Raw genomic sequence first — 18,300 nt, 5'->3', positions numbered from 1 at the left:
ATATATAGATCGAATATAGAGTGAGTAGTATCACTTCCAACCCCGCCCCAAACCCACTTTAAGTATATAAAATTACATCTTACCCCACACCATTATCATTAAGACGGATAATCCCTGCCCCATTTGGAATGGGTACCATGGATACCCACCCCGCATGCCAAATTTCCATCACTAATCGGAATAACTTGATCATTGTCATCTATCCTCCAAAAAAAATTAGACTATTCATGTCTTACGTTTACACATTGTTCTGCATTTCACATGGAAAAAAGGATACAAACATTCAACGTGGGAAAAGGAGACATTTGGGGAAATTTTGTAGAAAAATTACACTATCAATTTTCTTTGAATGTATATAGAGTGGAAAAAGTCACAAAATTGAGTGAGTTACGTCGTTCATGTAATGTAATAATATGAATCAAAATGAACACTGTGCAGAGAAGAAAAACAATCGTAATAATACTGACTAGCCATATATACTGCAAAAATGAGAAAAGAACGACTTCGGTTCATAGGTTTTGGAGCCATACATCTAAGCAGTCTTCCATGGCGAGCCCACTATACTACGAAGAGAGACAAGTGATTTACATTACACAACTGCAGATGAGTAAGATCATTAACCAGGTAAAAATAAATCCCTACCCAATGGGAAAGAGAGCCTTTGAAACATAATTCTTAGACTGAATTAGAATATTCATATAAAGAGGATATAACTAATGTAATTTTGCCACCCATGGAGTGCATAAAAGAAGATAGAGAAGGAAACTGAAAATGAAAAGCTCAAGTGTCCTACTCATTGCCTTGCATGGAGGGAACCACCATATGCTGACCCTGCATCACAAGAGGAAAAGAAAAAAATCATGCAATGTTATAATTCTATTCATTGTGCCAATGGTGGTTATAAAACCCCATATCGTATTCTCCTTTCTCAGAAAAGTAAAATTAAACCATCACTTCTCTCATCCAAATTATTCATAGGCACACATGTCTACTTTCCTAGGATAGCTTTGCAAAGATTTCAAATGAAGTTAAATTCACAAAATTAAATGACAAGTAACATCATTGATACACTTCAGATCTGTCAACTTAAGTGGGCAATAATGATCTCAAATGAAACATTATTTAAATATATTAACCTATAATTTGCAAGCACCATATCAAGGAAGAGAAACCAAACCAAAAATGTTCAATTCTGCTCATTTAATTGGAGATGACATAATGTAAGAAAAATAAAATAAAAGAACTCACATGAAGTGAGACTTTTCCGTAACACGTGATGATGATGATAGGTTAAATCTCTTACATAACAACACATATACTACTAATACCTCAAACTTTCATTCTTAGAGAATGTCTACAAAAAGTGTACAAAACATATAAAGTTTACAGAAAGTACACCTTATCCATGCATCTTTAGGTAGTTTTAAAGACATTTTGACTACCAAGTTCAGATAAAATATTTGTACTTATGACCATAAAAGCAAATAGCGCATAATCAGAATTAGTGAAATGCACAAGTAACATTTGACAACTACTACAAATAAAAAGAAGTTGTACTTCAAAAAAAAAAAAGTTAGTTTTTGTTGGAGATGAATTCAACCCATGATAGACACTCAGGTTGTTGTAACAAGTAAACGGGATAAAACCACTTGAGGCTAGCTCAATAGGGCTTACAGGGGTGTGTGTGTGGGGGTCATGGGATCAAATCTCAGATTTTGTAACTCTAATAAGACGCTTCAATCAAAAGAAAAAAAGAAAAAAAAAACAAGTAAACAGGATAAGCACATTAGCTCTGCTGGTTGTGCTCATATTTTCATCCATTTTATAACAGCAGTTATGTTCTAGATAGTTTACATTTAAATCCTTCAATAACTAATTTTGGAAAGAAAAATTCTATTCATCCTGATTAAAAAATCTGAACGAGCTGATTCGGTTTTATTTGATTGGTCCTTTGCAAAGTGATTAAGTTCATTTAATAAATTTTATTAATTTGTAAAATTTTAAGATCCAATACAAGTGGATTGGAATAAAAATTCCATTGTGATGGATAGCAAAGCTCCTTTGCAAATGGCTACCTATACACATAAAAGCTGGAAGGAAGCAGAGAAACTTTATTATTCCAAGAGGACAATTACAAAGATTAGATGAGACTTGACAAAGAGCAAAGCAACAACAAATGGAAGCCCTAATCAAGAATATGAAAATAGGTTTTCTAGTAGACATACCACTGAGCTCTGAGTTTAAGTCTGAAACTAATGGTTATACAAATGAAGTACCATATTGAGATTGTGTACCCTAGTTAAAATATTAAAATCAACAATAAAAAATCAGCAAAAATCTACCTATCATCGGTTAACTACTTGGTGCGAAAACAAAAAAGAAGAGAAAAAGTCTCATCAATGAAAACTAGCATCCATAGAGTACAAAGGTTTCATCACATACAAATCTCAGCTAATATAAGCATAAGACTATAAGAAACAAAATGATTAAAACCCTTTGGTAGCGTTTGGTTAGCGGTAATGAAATGGAAAGGAAATGAATCAAATTTAATTCCATTCTTTTGTTTGGTTGCATGTTAGAGTATTGGAATGTCATTTCACCATTTTGGTGGAATGATTATTCCAATTTGAAATGGAAAGAAAGACTATTCCAATAGAAAATGAGAAAAAACTTAATAACTTTTTTATCTGATTCATTTATGCATTTACAATTTCATTCCATTCTATTCCTATTTATATTCTCATTCACATTCCTATTCCATAGTTTTTATTCCTCCCAACCAAATACAACCTAAAGTGTATTTAGTTGCGGGGTAATGAAATGGAATGGAAAGGAATCAATTTATCTTTCATTTTAGTTGCATTTTAAAGCATTAGAAATAACATTTCCATCATTTGGTTGGAATGACTATTCCATTTCCAAATGGGAAGAAATGCTATTCCATTGAAAGATAAAAAGAAATTAATAACTTTTTTTTTATCAATTTTATTATGCATATTAAATTTTATTTCAATCTATTTATTACAATTCCCAATCCTACTCCATGTTTTTATTGCACTTTCCATACACGAGGAAAGGATAACACATTCACAAACATGAGAAGGAATGTTAACCACAAGCTACAATATCTGAATTCTATTATTTCATAAACTTCAAACGTGGCATAAAATATCTTATAAATTATTTAAAACACAAATACAAAGATAACAATTATTTTGTATAGAACTACAAACTAGATTCTACTTCATAACTAAAAATATTATATATTTATGTTAAGCAAGAAGCGCTATTAAAGGGACGGACAGCTCAGCTCTCTTAATTTTGCAGCAAAGGCTACATTAAAGACATGGAATTAAGGTTCCTAATGAATAAAATTAAAGCTGGTATTTTTATTAAGTCTTCTCGGACTTCTAAATAAAAAACCTCACCTTTCATTTTAGCAGCAAAAACTATGTAAGTAAAAACAAAATTCAAACTGGGCTTTCTTATTAACTTATTAAAATTTAATGGCCTTTAAGTCCAAAGAGCCTAAACTGAGAGTCATCAATTCTGTGAAGCACCCCTAAAGGGGACAGTTTGCAGTAGGGAGGCGGTGTACGTGTATGCCTCTTCATTTCTCACAACATATAACTCACTCTTTTTTAATGTTCTTATTCCCATCTTCCACCCCAATTAAGTCTGAATTACTTTTTTTTATAAGAGTACAAGACTTTACGTTTTAAGAAATGGCACTAGGTCTTATTCATCTAATGTGTAATTGTGTGTATGCTTACATTAAATATCAAAATTAGTGAGCCTAAAATACTGAGTTGGAAAGAGGTGAAACATTTCTCATTCAAGGTTCATGTTTACAAAAATGATAAATTTCAGTAAAAAGAACAGAACAGCGTTAAGTCATTTAAGGACATTGAAATTTTGAACTCAAATTATATATTCACATCTTACTATGTAGCTATAAAAAATGTGCAGTGCTATGTGTACCTAAAATATGCACCAAACAATTACACATCAATCACAATTTTGTAAATCACGTCACTGGGTGTAATGTTTTGGTGCATATTTTGAGTGCACATATCATTACTCTCAAAATATTATGCATGCATACATGGGTACAAATATGTATATAAAGGAGAGATAAATTACTTGGGAATTTATGTAGTTCAATGATCCCTGGTGAACATACTGCCACATTGATTCGAACAAACAGAAAAAGAAATTTGGTAAGCTAAGGATCTAAAATATACTAAAAGCAAAATAAAATGGCACCATTAACCTCTTCATGTTATTATTATCAGACCTGGGGATTTTGACCAGGCCCAGCTCCTAGTCCATCTCTTTTTGCAGAACCATCACCACCCCTACCAGATCCCTTGGTGTCTCCCTGTCAAGGTTGTTCCCCAACATAACCATTCCTCTTAGAAAACATTCTACATTTAACACAAATCTAAAAAGATAACATCAAATTAAAAAGATAGAATTGTTACCTCCAACTGCCGCAGTGCAATCACACCAACAAAATCAGCCACGTCAACAAAACAAGAATGGAAAAATTAGAGTTGAATTTGCACCCAAAGAAATAAAAGAAAGAGTTAAACTCATTTTGTCGAAAATGAATAAATACAAGTATAAGTAAGGTGCTGCCTTGATGCATAAGGGAGAGGACAGAAAAACCTTCTTCAATTTTCAAATTCTACATGCAGACAACCTCAATTTGAATATTATTAACCTCAAATACGATTTGGGATATGATACGGAAAAAAGATTGCTCTTCTTTTTATTCTTTAGTTTTCACGTCAACAAAACACCGTGTAGTCTAATTCAAATTTTAAGTATTTAATTCAATTCATAGCCAAACATGAATCGAGCATAATAATTCGGGTCAGTAAATGAAAAAGGAAATCAGAATCAAAGATTCAAAATTTACCTCCCTGTATCTTGCCAGGTAAGTCTTAAGCGGTTCAATATAATCCTCAAATCCCAACGTAGCCATTGCCCATAACAAATCATCGCCGTTTATCGTCTTTCTCTTCTCCTTTTGGCACTTGTCACTCGCCCTAAACACACAAAATGAAAAATGACAAACAAGACTACTAATTATTTCAGAATAATTATTAATTTTGGAAAACTTACTCGCTGGTGATGAAACTGATGAATTCAGAGACGCATTCTTGTACAGTATCTTTAGCGTCCTTAGCGATCTTGCCATTAGCAGGCAAGGCCTTCTTCATGATACGACTGATATTGGCGATCGGCAGGTACCGATCCTGCTCTCGCACACCGCTCCCACGCGGGCTATGCTCACCGCCGCTATCGGGACTCCCGCCAGCCGGACTCGTCGGAGCTTCCGCCATGATGATCTGCAGTTAACCCAAAAACGAAAACCCTAGATTTTATCGTACACAGCCACAAAACCCACGCGTACACATAAATACAGTCATGCCAAAAATACAATGGAGAACAGAGAAGGAAAAAATCAATAGCCGGACATTGTTACCCTAAGTCCAGGCTAGCATTAAGGAGTTTCAGCAAAGAAGAGTGAAAATTTGTGAAAAGAAAGGAGAGAGGAAGGTGTGTGTATGTATACAAACCTGGAAAATTATATAGAGAAAAAGAAGAAGGAAGTGGTTGTTTTGTATTTGGCGCCGAGACAGAGAAACCGAATTTTTGTTTTGGATGGGCTATAAAATTTTATTGGAGAATTGATTTTATGAAATCTGACGCTGGAGAAAAGAATGGAGAAGCCTTTCGGCGTTATGCTTATCAACACCGTTCGTTTTCCCTTTTTCAATCTCTATATTTATTTATTTTTTTTTCCACAAAAAGAAAAAAAAAAACTCCATATTTATTTATTTTATTTTTATTTATTTTCTTGTTAAGTTCAATCTCTTTTACTTTTTATAGTGTCTCTTAGCACTGAATTTTGGGCGGGTTTCGGGTGAAAAAAATAATCTGAACCTATTTGTTTACGTGTCGCGGGTTGACAGTTAGGCGAGTTGACTTGACCAACTCTTTTTTTTAATATTTTAAAAGAAAACAAAAATGAAATTCTTCATTTTTACATTTCAATATTTTTTTTTTTTTTGTATTTTTATGAAAATCTACATAACAACCAACAGAGCAACTTGAATTGCAACTACAATTCACATAGCAACTCACATAGAAACCATCAGAGAAACTCAAAGATGGTGGTTGTCCAGCCAAGAAAGCCTAACATCAGGAGAAATTTGTCGGTGAGAACCCCATCGATGAAGAGAAGATAGATGACCAAGAAGAAGACCTTGAGGGCAAAAATAATGATGAGGATGATGGCAGAGACAACAACGAGATTAAAGATGGGTATTACAAAGATGGATATTATTATGAACAAGATCCTGAGGTTTATCAAATGGCTGGAGAACTTACAATAACTCAACAAAAATTAGTAGCACAAGAGGATATCTCCAGCCAGATGGAGAAAACACTAGCACAACTACAGGCTAGATTCGAGGCCCACGAGGAAATTTCATAGGAGAACACTCCAGAAGAGCCAAGGAAATAACCCCACAAAAAAGGCGGACCCAGTTGATGTTAGACCTTCTACTCCTGCAAAGGACAAAGGAAAGGTGTTACGTGTGAACCGCAGAAAAAGACTACTCCGACTGTACTTAAGACTAACTAGAATCTAGTCAACTAGTCCCTGCAAAAAAAGAAGGCCACCCCTACCCCAGGGCTAGGATGCCCTTCTGATCCGCGAGCCAAGGTTGATTGGAACGACATGTTTGATGCTCCAGTACCAAGGCCTGTTGTTTTAGGGATGGAAAGACCGCCCTAGCAATTTTGTAAGCCAAGACAAGGGAATAAAGGTAATTTCTCCTAAAGATATTTGGTCCACTATAGATCTCCGTAACCGCCTAAATACAAAATGGGAAAGAGCCAGAGGTGAAAGGGCGATGCCTCATGGAAATGATCTCCACAACCATATTAACGGAAGGATCCAAGTGCTTGGAAGAGTAGATGGTCGCCCTGACCAAGATAATAAGGAAACAAAGCGGGGCCATCTCCGATTCAAAGGAGGAATATGCAGAACCCTATATTAGACGAATCATAGAGGCGGCACTAGCAGAAAATTTCAAAATGCCACAAATAGAGTTATACGAAGGCAGGACGGACTCACGTGCCCATCTGTTAAAATATAACCGACTAATGCAAGTAGAAAAAGCCAGCAATTATGCAAGTGCCTTTGTTTTTCGTTGACATTAACCATGTCCATTGAAGGCGGGTGGAAGAGGCTTCCTCTGGGATCAGTTCACGGTTGGAAGGACCTGCAATCCACGTTCAGGAAACATTTCATTACCACCAAGGACGTTGATATGGAGTTTAGATCCTTAGCCAATATCAAACAATAGGAAAGGGAGAGTCTTACGACCTTCATCCAAAGAATGATGGAAGCAGTGGCCAAGACCAATGTCAGTAACGACATGAAGCTTGTGACCCTTCAGTCCAAATTGATAGTTGGCTCCTTTCTCTGGAGCAAAATGCAAAGAAAAATGGCTGAAATTCCATCTAAATTCATGTACAGAGCCCAAGGAATTATTAATTTAAAAGACTTATATTCAAGCTTTTTGAGTTGCTCCAACACTAACTCCACCGAGTAGCACAGCCTTTGCCCCATAATTCTTAGCTTCGACAGCACAATGGCCGGTAGCCAGTACACAACTCCTACAGTCTTCGGACCTGTTGCCCTAGGGTATGCACCTACGTAGACTAATTTTTCTAGCTATGGGGCGGTACAAACTAGATGTAGTGCTGATTAAGGCTCAAATTTGTACATTTTAAAGGTTTAATTGCGACCATAAAATTAATTTAATTAATTATTTTCATGGTTTTAATTATAAAATTATTGTAGTTGGAAATATTTAATTTAATTAAATTTTTATGTTACTTTTTTTTTTTTTTTGTAGATTTGAGCAAAGTGGTTTAAATAAAAATTATGTCAAGCCCAATAAAATAGGCCCAATTCAAATTCTATATACTTGCATTACTCTATCTCTCTCTCCAATCAAGATACATTAACTTGTTAAAGCTTCACAAGTCTTCAACGTCCAAAGCCCAAGTCATACACCATTTCAAAATAATAGAAGAACCCAAATTGATCATGATAATGCACCTGAGGGAAGTCTTCAATTAGCCATGTGGTCGCTTGTTTTCCTTCAAGCCCAACATCAATAGGTGCAGCTATCTTTTCTCTCACTCCACCTGACCCACTTTCCTCAAACAGCCACTTACACACAAGCCCACCATCTTAGCTGAAGTAATTGATGTGGCCCCATTATCCACTACATCAAAGTTTTTCGTCACTTTCTCCAGTGTGTGTATGAAAAAACTATCAAGTGTGGGAGCAAAATCTGCTCTATAAATAAGATGATTGAAGAGAGCAAAAGTCATCAGATTTTTAGAGTAGTAAAATTATACTCTCTTTATTATTTTCTTATTTCTCTCTTAGTTTTACTTATTTTATGTGACAAAAATGAGTGAACTATTTTAGAAATATTGGTGAGATTAGATGGTAGCTATTTTACTTTTTATTATTTATATTGATATTGATTCTTTTGTGCTTCATCTTCGTATCTCATTTATTAACTTGTTCTTCATCTTCTAATTTTTCTTTCAAAGTTAGCAGTATCTTTTATATAAGTTCAGTCATACTTTTCTTATGTAAGTTAGGCTATTAATATTTTGGTATATTTATTATATTTTATGTCGTTTACTGCCAGGCCCGGCCCTGGGCATAGGCGGGCTAGGCCTGTGCCTAGGGCCCACCTATCCCAGGGGCCAAAAAAAAAATATTTACCTTTTAAAATTATACCATTTTTTTACTGATTTTGAAAAATACCATATTTTTTTCTAAATAAGGGCCCAAAATAATTTTTTTTTCTATGGCCCACTAAAAGTCAGGGCCGACCCTGTTTACTGCATTCTGCTAATAGTGGTATTTTGTCGATTTATGATATATAATATGATATGTTGTCAAGTTAGAGGTGAAATTCAATTTATGCAAGATTAATTAATTAACGCTTTTATTATATACATTTTCCAGTTGTAATTAATGGTGTAGAATTGCAACTGTGTTTTGAATTAATATCGGTTACATTTCTATCTTACCAAACTCTTTATCTGATCAACTTTCTCATCTCATCATTTTTATTATTTTTAGTTCATTCACATTTATATTATTTTCTATTTACATTAATCTTTAGTGGTAATTTACCTCCCTACGGATATGACATAGCCCATTTACTACCGCGATCGTCGTGTAATTAATTGGGCGACATAGCCCTAGAATTGAATGTGAGCTTTTCGCATAACAAGAAAAGTGGAAGAAGATAGAGCTAGAGTGAGGCTCCAAAGAAAGGAAGAAGTCAGTATGAACCAAAATATACTAAATACACCAACTTAATCGACACTTGAGAGAATGTTTATAAGGCTACCTACAATATGGTCCACTATAAAAATCCACCTTAAATGTTCAAAGGAGGGAAGCAAAAAAGAGACCAAAGTAACAGGTGCGTGTACCACAGTGATGTTGGCCACACTATCAATGAGTGTGATTATTTAAAAGATGAGATATAAACTTTGGCCCGTGTTGACCATCTTATTAGTCATTGGGTCTAGTTCCTCATAATCTATCTTAGGCAAGGTATAGCTCACAAACAGCTCGTCATTCTCGAATAGTAGGGAGCTATAACTCCTCTGCAGGGGGTGGGCCTTCTTCAAGCTCCCAAAATACCACCTCTGGCTCTAACCGCTCCGGTGATGCAAGCCCCAACCATTCAGGCCCCTCATGGGGTATTTAATATGCAAGCTACAGTGGCAGTCCTTGTCCCTAGACCTTGGAACCCATACCCACAAGGGTTGGCTCTGCCACTCGTGGATGGCTACATGGCAACTATCTCTAGAGGACCGCACATTACCGAAAGTACTTCCAATGCCCAGAAGAGATATTTGAATGAGTTAGTGCCCTAGTGCAATCACCAACTCATCATTCGCAAATGATGAATTTTCCCATCACTTTCACAGAATAGGACGCCCAACACATACACCTCCCAAACAACGATATACTGGTGATTGAAGCCTATATTACCAACAAAAGAGTGTCCAAAGTGCTAGTGGACAATGGAAGCTTAGTCAACATACTGTTCAAGTTTTCCTTCAGAGAAATTGGATTAACTAAACCTGATTTGATGCCATGCCCTATCCAACTTTAAGGCTTTAATAGGGATTTTCTACTGCTAATAAGGAAGAACCATCTCCCAGTTACTTTGAATGGGGTATAGTCGGAAGTACTACTACCTTCGCTTTTAAGCATTGTATGTTCATAGTAGTAGACTGTCCCATTGCCTATCCTAGGACGCTAGTCTTAGTCAATTTTAGAGTAATTACTTCCTTCAAACACTTATGCATGAAATTCCCATGTGACAACATAAGTGTTGAAGTAATAAAGGGCGATCAGAAAAGCGCATGGAAGTGTTACAATGTATCGGCCATATCAATTTTTATGGTCAGGGACGAAGTTGAAGAAGCTCCTGAAGCACCCATCCAACTTGTAATGACCGCTTTAGTAATGTGGATTAGTAAAGGCAATTAGCACTAATTTTTATTATTTTATTATTATTTGTGAATTTATTTAATTCTGAATCCCAATATTTAGAAATAAATATTAGAGTTATAATTTCTCAATTTCGGAGATTTTATTAAACTCTAGGGGTATTATTTAGCTTATATGTGTAATATGTTATTTTTGTAATTTTTGCTCGGCGACAACGGAAAATGCGATGGATGGCTAGATTGATCACATGGGTAAGTTTAGAACCTTATTTCATAGTGGAAAATATTTTAAAAAAATAAAAAATAAAAAATAATAATTATCGGGATTGAGCGGGGTTATGGAATTTGACCATTTTACCCCTAGCTTTAGAAATACCTTAGTTTAAAGTCTAAAGGGTATTTTAGTCTTTTCCTTGGTGGGAGTAGGTGGCAGCCATGGGTGATGACACCTAGTTTAATTTAATTAGTGATTGGGAAAAGAGGGATTACTTTGAAGAAAAGAAAAATTAGGAAAGAAGGAAATTGGAATTTGAGTTGTTCTTGAACTCTCTCTCTCTTTCTTTCGGCTGGGGCAAAGCAAGGGTAAAGATCAAAGTTTTCATCTTGTTTTTCTGGGATTAAGCTAAGATTCAAGGAGGTTTCATCTAAGGTAAGCCCTAGAACCTTTGAAGATGTGATTTTAAGCTTTTTCTTTGGTTTGAATATATGAAATTGTTAAGTAGGGGCTGTTAAGGTTTGAATTGCCTAGGGTTCGAATTTTAGGATCTTATTGAGTTGATTTTAACTTCTTGCAGCTGGTTTTATTTAGTGTTGATGGTTTTATGCAATTTTAAGTTTAAAGTTTAAAGCTTTGGTCTTTAATGGCAAGTTGAGTATTGATGGATTGTTCTGTGAAATTCTGGTTAGAAATGGTTGTTTATGCATTGTATAGGTACCCTGGAAAGTTTGGTTAAGTTTGGTTGAGTTTTGAGTTCAAGGGGAGATTTTTCGGGTTCCCAGCAACCGACCCGTCGGGGACTGTGCCAACCGGTCGACCGGATGGTGACCCAGAACCGGATTTCCGGTTGGGAACTCGCTCGTTGGGGGAATTTTCAGAACCCTAGTTTTGCCCAATTTTGAGATATTTAGGGTATTGCCATGAGGTTTATCGATAGGGAAACTTTTAGTTTCAAGTTTAAGTCCCGGAAAGTGATTTAGCGAGTCACTCATCTGTGTTACAATTATTGTGATTAGGGCATCCATCTAGCACGAGATTTCCGTTCAGGTCGGCCAGCACACTTGAATTCGGAAAACAGGTAAGAACTGTGTATAATATATGATGTGATTATCTGAATGTGTGTATATGTGTTTGTATATGCATGCTTGAATTATGTTAAGCACTACCAGCACTTGTATGAATAAGTTATAGAGTGCATTGGTATAGTGATTATTGTGGTTGTGAGTACGATACAGTGATACCAACACGGGCACGGGAAAATACTAAGGTGTGTGGTACATCACTCAGTGCTACTCAGTGTTCGGGGTAAACCCTACCAACACTCGTACAGTGAGGTACGATGTGTATGTGGTATAGTGGTTGTACCCTGGTGTTGAACGTTCATACTCATCTCTTAAGCTCTGTAAATAGGTGTATGGGCGCCTATTTACAGGTCGGAAATTATATGGTATGTTATATGCATTTCTTACTGAGTCTGTTGACTCCGCTTCCATGTGTAGGTAAAGGAAAGGCGAAGGCTGAACAAGAATGAACCTGAGCTCGGGTGAGATTGTACATGTCAAGCAGCGCGACCTGGAGTGTTAGGTCTCGGGACATCTGGGAATTGGATTTTGAAAGTCGCTGTGCGACCTGGAAATTATGTATTTTGAAATGTAAGTTTGAAAAGTAAATTTACAAAGTTTAAAAACGGGATCCCAGAATTTGTAAATATTATATTATATTACAAAGTTTAGTATTTAAAGCAAAAATTAATTTGACACGTTTTTCGAGAAATTTCTTTGATTAGCAAAGATCGCACAATAATTGAAAAAGTACTGTAGCGTGCCTTAGCATTAGGGCGTTACAATTTTGGTATCAGAGCCGCTAGGTTTGTCTACCGAAGCTTGCTAAGACATGTACAATCTTCATCAGAGAAAGCTCGGTTCATGGTTCAGTAAGCCCGTACTTGTTTAGTACTTTAAATAAATATGAATGTGAAAGCATGTTAGGAAGCATATTAGATTTTAATTAATTATTTATAAAAGTGTGTTGCCTTTAAGTATTTAAGAGCGGTGTTAAGTTTTGATCGCTGTCTAACCTGCCTGGCTTATGGATTCGCGGGCTAAGTCCTATTAAATGGACGCCCCGCGAAATACAAGAAGTCAGGGTGGCATGGTTGAGACCGGAGGCGGTCAGGGGAATCCTCAAAATCCTCGTGGTTGCGGCCGTGGCCGTGGTAGAGCTCAGGGTGGTCGCCCTGTAAATCCACCTCAAGCTCCTCCTGATTGGGAGCAAAGATTTGCTGAAATGCAAGATAGAATCCGCCAACAAGATGAAGAGATCCAAAGATTTAGGCAGCAAGGTCCTCCTGCCGTGCCTCCTCAAGTGGTTCAGGCCGTTGCAGTTCCTGCGGTGCCAGCAGAACAACCTGTTGCTGGCAACCGTATGGAGCCGTTGTACGAAAGATTCTGGAAATAGGCACCTCCAGTGTTTTTGGGAGGCCCTGATGTGATGAAGGCCGAGCAGTGGCTTTCAGTGATTGAACGCATCCTCAATTTTAAGGGAGTGGTTGGAAATGACCGGGTGACCTACGCCACTTTTCAGTTTCAGGAAGACGCTCTCGTGTGGTGGGAGTTGATAACCCTCACTCGAGACGTCACGCTGATGACCTGGGAAGAATTCAAGGAGTTGTTTAACTCCAAGTATTACAATGAAGCAGTCCGCAGTGCAAAGCGGAAAGAGTTCACCGAATTGGTTCAAACTGAGGGAATGTCGGTTACTGAATATACGACAAAATTTGATCGATTGGCCAAGTTGGCAGCGGGAATTGTGCCAACTGATTTTAGCAAGAAAGAAAAATATTTGGCGGGTTTGAGTGCAAAGATTCGGCATGATCTAGTGATTACCACCACTGAAGCAACCACATATGCAGAGATGGTTGAAAAGGCTTTGAGAGCCGAGGGGGCAGTGAAATTCCTTCAGGAGCCCCTTGTGACTCCTAGTGTTGGTGGAATCCCCACTGTTCCTACTCCTGTTTATGGTAGGGATGGTGGTGACTCCACCACCGAGCAGAAAAGAAAAGTTGTTCCAGCTTCTGGTGGCTCGGGGCAAAATAAGCGGTTCCGTGGGAACCAAGGCAGAGGAGGACGCCAGGGTTACTCTTACCCTGAGTGTCCACGGTGCAAGAAACATCATCCGGGAGAGTGTAACCGGAAGACATGCTTCCTGTGTGGCATGGTGGGGCATTTTAAGAAAGATTGCCCCCAGGCAAAGAAAGAGGAACCGAAAGCTGAGGTGAAACCGGTTCCTGCTCGAGTGTTTGCCATCACCCAAGATGATGCTGCAACCAGTCCTTCAGTTGTGACAGGTCAGCTTCCCGTCAACAACTTATTGTTTACAGTATTATTTGACTCGGGAGCTACACGCTCATATGTGGCTACTAGAGTAATTGATCTTTTGGGTAGGCCTTGTGATATTTTAGAAAGAGGGTTTGGAACCCTAATGCCTAGCGGGGAATTGGTTATCTCTAATAGGCGCATTAGGTCTATGCCAATTATGATCGAAGATAGAGAATTGAGTACTGACCTCATAGAATTGAAATTAACTGAGTTTGACATTATACTGGGAATGGATTTTCTATCCAAGTATTCGGCCAGTATAGATTGTAGGCGGAAAATGGTGACTTTTCAGCCGGAAGGTGAAGATCCATTTGTTTATGTTGGGTCAGTTCAGGGGTCTCGGATCCCGGTTATTTCTGTACTGAAGGCTAGGGATTTACTATGCAATGGTTGTGTAGGGTTTCTAGCGGTGGTTTATGACTCCAGCAGACCTGAAACATTTGGGCCTGGGGAAGTCAGGGTGGTAAAAGATTTTCTTGATGTGTTTCCCGAGGAGTTACCGGGATTGCTGCCACAGCGAGAGATTGATTTTGTAATTGATTTGGCACCTGGAGTCGAACCTGTTTCTAAAGCTCCATATAGGATGGCTCCAGCAGAACTCAAGGAGCTTAAGTTACAACTTCAAGGGATGCTTGACATTGGGTTTATTCAACCCAGTGTATCGCCCTGGGGAGCTCCGATTCTCTTTGTGAAAAAGAAGGATGGTTCCCTCAGAATGTGTATCGATTATCGGGAACTAAACAAGCTGACGATTAAGAACAAGTACCCGTTACCCAGAATCGACGATCTGTTCGATCAGCTTCAGGGAAAGACAGTGTTTTCGAAGATTGATTTACGGTCTGGTTATCATCAACTTAGAATTCGGGAGGAGGACATACCGAAGACTACTTTTAGAACCGAATATGGGCACTATGAGTTTCTGGTAATGTCATTCGGATTGACTAATGCTCTTGCAGCCTTTATGGATCTCATGAATAGGGTATTCAAGGATTTCCTCGATAACTGCGTTATAGTGTTTATCGATGACATTCTTGTATACTCTCAGTCAGAAGAGGAGCACGAGCATCATCTTCGAATGGTATTACAAATGTAATTTCAGTGGATCACAAGTTGTATGCCAAGTTCAAAAAGTGCGAATTCTGGTTGTCTGAGGTATCCTTTCTGGGTCATATTGTTGGAAAGAATGGAATTATGGTTGATCCAAATAAGATAGAATCAGTGAAGAACTGGCCGAGGCCCAAGTCTGTGACGGAAGTTCGAAGTTTTCTCAGATTAGCAGGGTATTATCGGCGTTTTGTCGAAGGATTTTCTAAACTTTCTATGCCCCTAACCGAATTGACCAAGAAAAATCAGAGATTTGTGTGGTCAGATAAGTTTGAGACAAGCTTTCAAGAGTTGAAGCAACGTTTGATAACAGCTCCAGTGTTAGCTTTGCCATCAGATCAAGAGAAATTTGTAGTTTATTGTGATGCATCCAGACAGGGTCTGGGATGTGTTCTGATGCAAGCTGACAGAGTCATAGCCTATGTCTCTAGTCAATTGAAAGATTATGAGCAGCGTTACCCAACTCATGATTTAGAGCTCGCTGCTGTGGTTTTTGCTTTAAAGATATGGCGACATTATCTTTACGGTGAAAAGTGTGAAATTTATACAGATCATAAGAGTCTTAAATACTTTTTCACCCAGAAAGATCTGAATATGAGGCAGAGAAGGTGGTTGGAGTTGGTTAAAGACTACGATTGTGAAATACTGTATCACCCCGGGAAAGCCAATGTTGTGGCCGATGCTTTAAGCAGAAAAGGTCCCGGCCAAGTTTGTACTACGGTTATGATAGCCCCTCAACTAGCCTCGGAAATGGTTAGTGCAGGGATTGAGTTCGTGGTCGGGAAATTACATAATCTAACACTCCAATATGATCTGTTGGAGAGAATCAGAAAAGATCCCGAGCTAGTCAAGGTTCGAGACGAAGTAATGGCTGGTCGGCCTAGAGGCTTTTCAGTCTCGAACAGTGAAATGTTGTTATATAAAGCTCGAGTTTGTGTTCCTAGTGTTGGTGAGCTTAAGAAAGAGATACTTGATGAAGCTCACACCACGACTTATTCGTTGCATCCGGGAACCACCAAGATGTATCAGGATTTGAAACCCTACTTCTGGTGGTATGGAATGAAAAGAGATGTGGTAGACTACGTGTCCAAGTGTTTAACATGTCAGCAAATTAAAGCTGAACATCAGAGGCCGGCAGGGTTACTACAACCTTTAGTCCTTCCAGAATGGAAGTGGGAGGACATTGCAATGGACTTTGTAATTGGTTTGCCTAGAACTACGGGGATGTATGATTCAGTATGGGTCATCGTGGACAGATTCACGAAGTCGGCTCACTTTCTACCAGTGAAAGTTACATATTCAGTGGATCAGTACGCTGAATTGTATGTGAAGGAGATAGTTCGTCTCCATGGAGCCCCTAAATGTATTGTGTCAGATAGGGATCCAAAGTTCACATCGAAGTTTTGGGTGAGTCTTCAGAAGGCTATGGGTACCAAGTTAAAGTTTAGCACAACCTTTCACCCTCAGACTGATGGTCAATCAGAAAGAACTATTCAGATTTTGGAAGATTTACTGCGAGCCTGTGTCATGGACTTTGAGGGTTCATGGAGTAAGTACCTGCCTTTAATTGAATTCTCCTACAATAATAGCTACCAGAGTACAATAGGGATGGCTCCCTATGAGATGTTATATGGTAGAAAATGTCGTTCTCCTATTCATTGGGACGAGACGGGAGAAAGGAAGTACTTGGGTCCAGAGTTAGTGCAGAGGACCAATGAAGCTATTGATAAGATCAAGGCTCGAATGCTTGCTGCTCAAAGCAGGCAGAAAAGTTATGCTGATCTGAAGCGCAGAGATGTTACATTTCAGGCAGGGGAACATGTTTTCCTGCGGGTTTCACCAATGAAGGGTATTAGGCGCTTTGGGAAGAAGGGTAAGTTAAGCCCTAGGTTCATTGGGCCATTTCAGATACTCGAGAAGGTCGGGCAGGTAGCGTATCGGCTAGCCTTACCACCAGCATTATCGGCTGTTCATGACGTATTTCACATTTCTATGTTAAGGAAATACGTGTCGGACCCGACTCATGTCTTGAGTTATGAAGCCCTTGAACTGCAACCGGACTTAACCTATGAAGAACAACCTGTACAGATTTTGGATAGAAAGGAAAAAGTTCTTCGGAACAAAACTATTGCACTGGTTAAGGTACTCTGGAGGAACAGTAAGGTGGAAGAAGCCACCTGGGAATTGGAGTCAGATATGAGGACTCAACATCCAGAGCTATTCAGGTTAGATTTCGGGGACGAAATCCTATTAACGGGGGGATAATTGTAATGACCGCTCTAGTAATGTGGATTAGTAAAGGCAATTAGCACTAATTTTTATTATTTTATTATTATTTGTGAATTTATTTAATTCTGAATCCCAATATTTAGAAATAAATATTAGAGTTATAATTTCTCAATTCCGGAGATTTTATTAAACTCTAGGGGTATTATTTAGCTTATATGTGTAATATGTTATTTTTGTAATTTTTGCTCGGCGACAACGGAAAATGCGATGGATGGCTAGATTGATCACATGGGTAAGTTTAGAACCTTAATTCATAGTGGGATATATTTTAGAAAAAAAAAATAATTATCGGGATTGAGCGGGGTTATGGAATTTGACCATTTTACCCCTAGCTTTAGAAATACCCTAGTTTAAAGTCTAAAGGGTATTTTAGTCTTTTCCTTGGTGGGAGTAGGTGGCAGCCATGGGTGATGACACCTAGTTTAATTTAATTAGTGATTGGGAAAAGAGGGATTACTTTGAAGAAAAGAAAAATTAGGAAAGAAGGAAATTGGAATTTGAGTTGTTCTTGAACTCTCTCTCTCTCTTTCTACTGGGCAAAGCAAGGGTAAAGATCAAAGTTTTCATCTTGTTTTTCTGGGATTAAGCTAAGATTCAAGGAGGTTTCATCTAAGGTAAGCCCTAGAACCTTTGAAGATGTGATTTTAAGCTTTTTCTTTGGTTTGAATATATGAAATTGTTAAGTAGGGGCTGTTAAGGTTTGAATTGCCTAGGGTTTGAATTTTAGGA

At 38.0% G+C, this 18,300-nt stretch overlaps 1 protein-coding gene across 5 annotated transcripts; it reads right to left on the bottom strand.

Annotated features, from left to right (window-relative positions):
* Nucleotides 1-437: 437 nt before the first annotated feature.
* Nucleotides 438-5,812, bottom strand: LOC115706176 (nuclear transcription factor Y subunit B-1). Of its 5 annotated transcripts, XM_030633722.2 has the most exons (7): nucleotides 5,589-5,812; nucleotides 5,131-5,357; nucleotides 4,925-5,054; nucleotides 4,485-4,490; nucleotides 4,298-4,381; nucleotides 4,144-4,182; nucleotides 438-831 (listed from the first exon to the last, which is right to left on the bottom strand). In XM_030633722.2, exons 2-7 carry the CDS (start codon nucleotides 5,349-5,351, stop codon nucleotides 790-792), a joined length of 522 nt encoding a protein of 173 aa, XP_030489582.2. In that variant the 5' UTR covers nucleotides 5,352-5,357; nucleotides 5,589-5,812; the 3' UTR covers nucleotides 438-789. The 5 variants fall into 5 exon arrangements, 1 of the variants encoding a protein (XP_030489582.2); XR_009685708.1 differs by having other exon boundaries at nucleotides 4,485-5,054; nucleotides 5,495-5,592; XR_009685709.1 differs by lacking the exon at nucleotides 5,589-5,812 and adding an exon at nucleotides 5,487-5,584 and having other exon boundaries at nucleotides 4,485-5,054.
* Between the last annotated feature and the right edge of the window lie 12,488 nt (nucleotides 5,813-18,300).

Source organism: Cannabis sativa, chromosome 1, assembly GCF_029168945.1.
Source record: "Cannabis sativa cultivar Pink pepper isolate KNU-18-1 chromosome 1, ASM2916894v1, whole genome shotgun sequence".
Taxonomy (NCBI): domain Eukaryota; kingdom Viridiplantae; phylum Streptophyta; class Magnoliopsida; order Rosales; family Cannabaceae; genus Cannabis; species Cannabis sativa.
The sequence above is the reverse complement of the archived record's forward strand: the minus strand, read 5'-3'. Positions and strand labels throughout refer to the sequence as shown.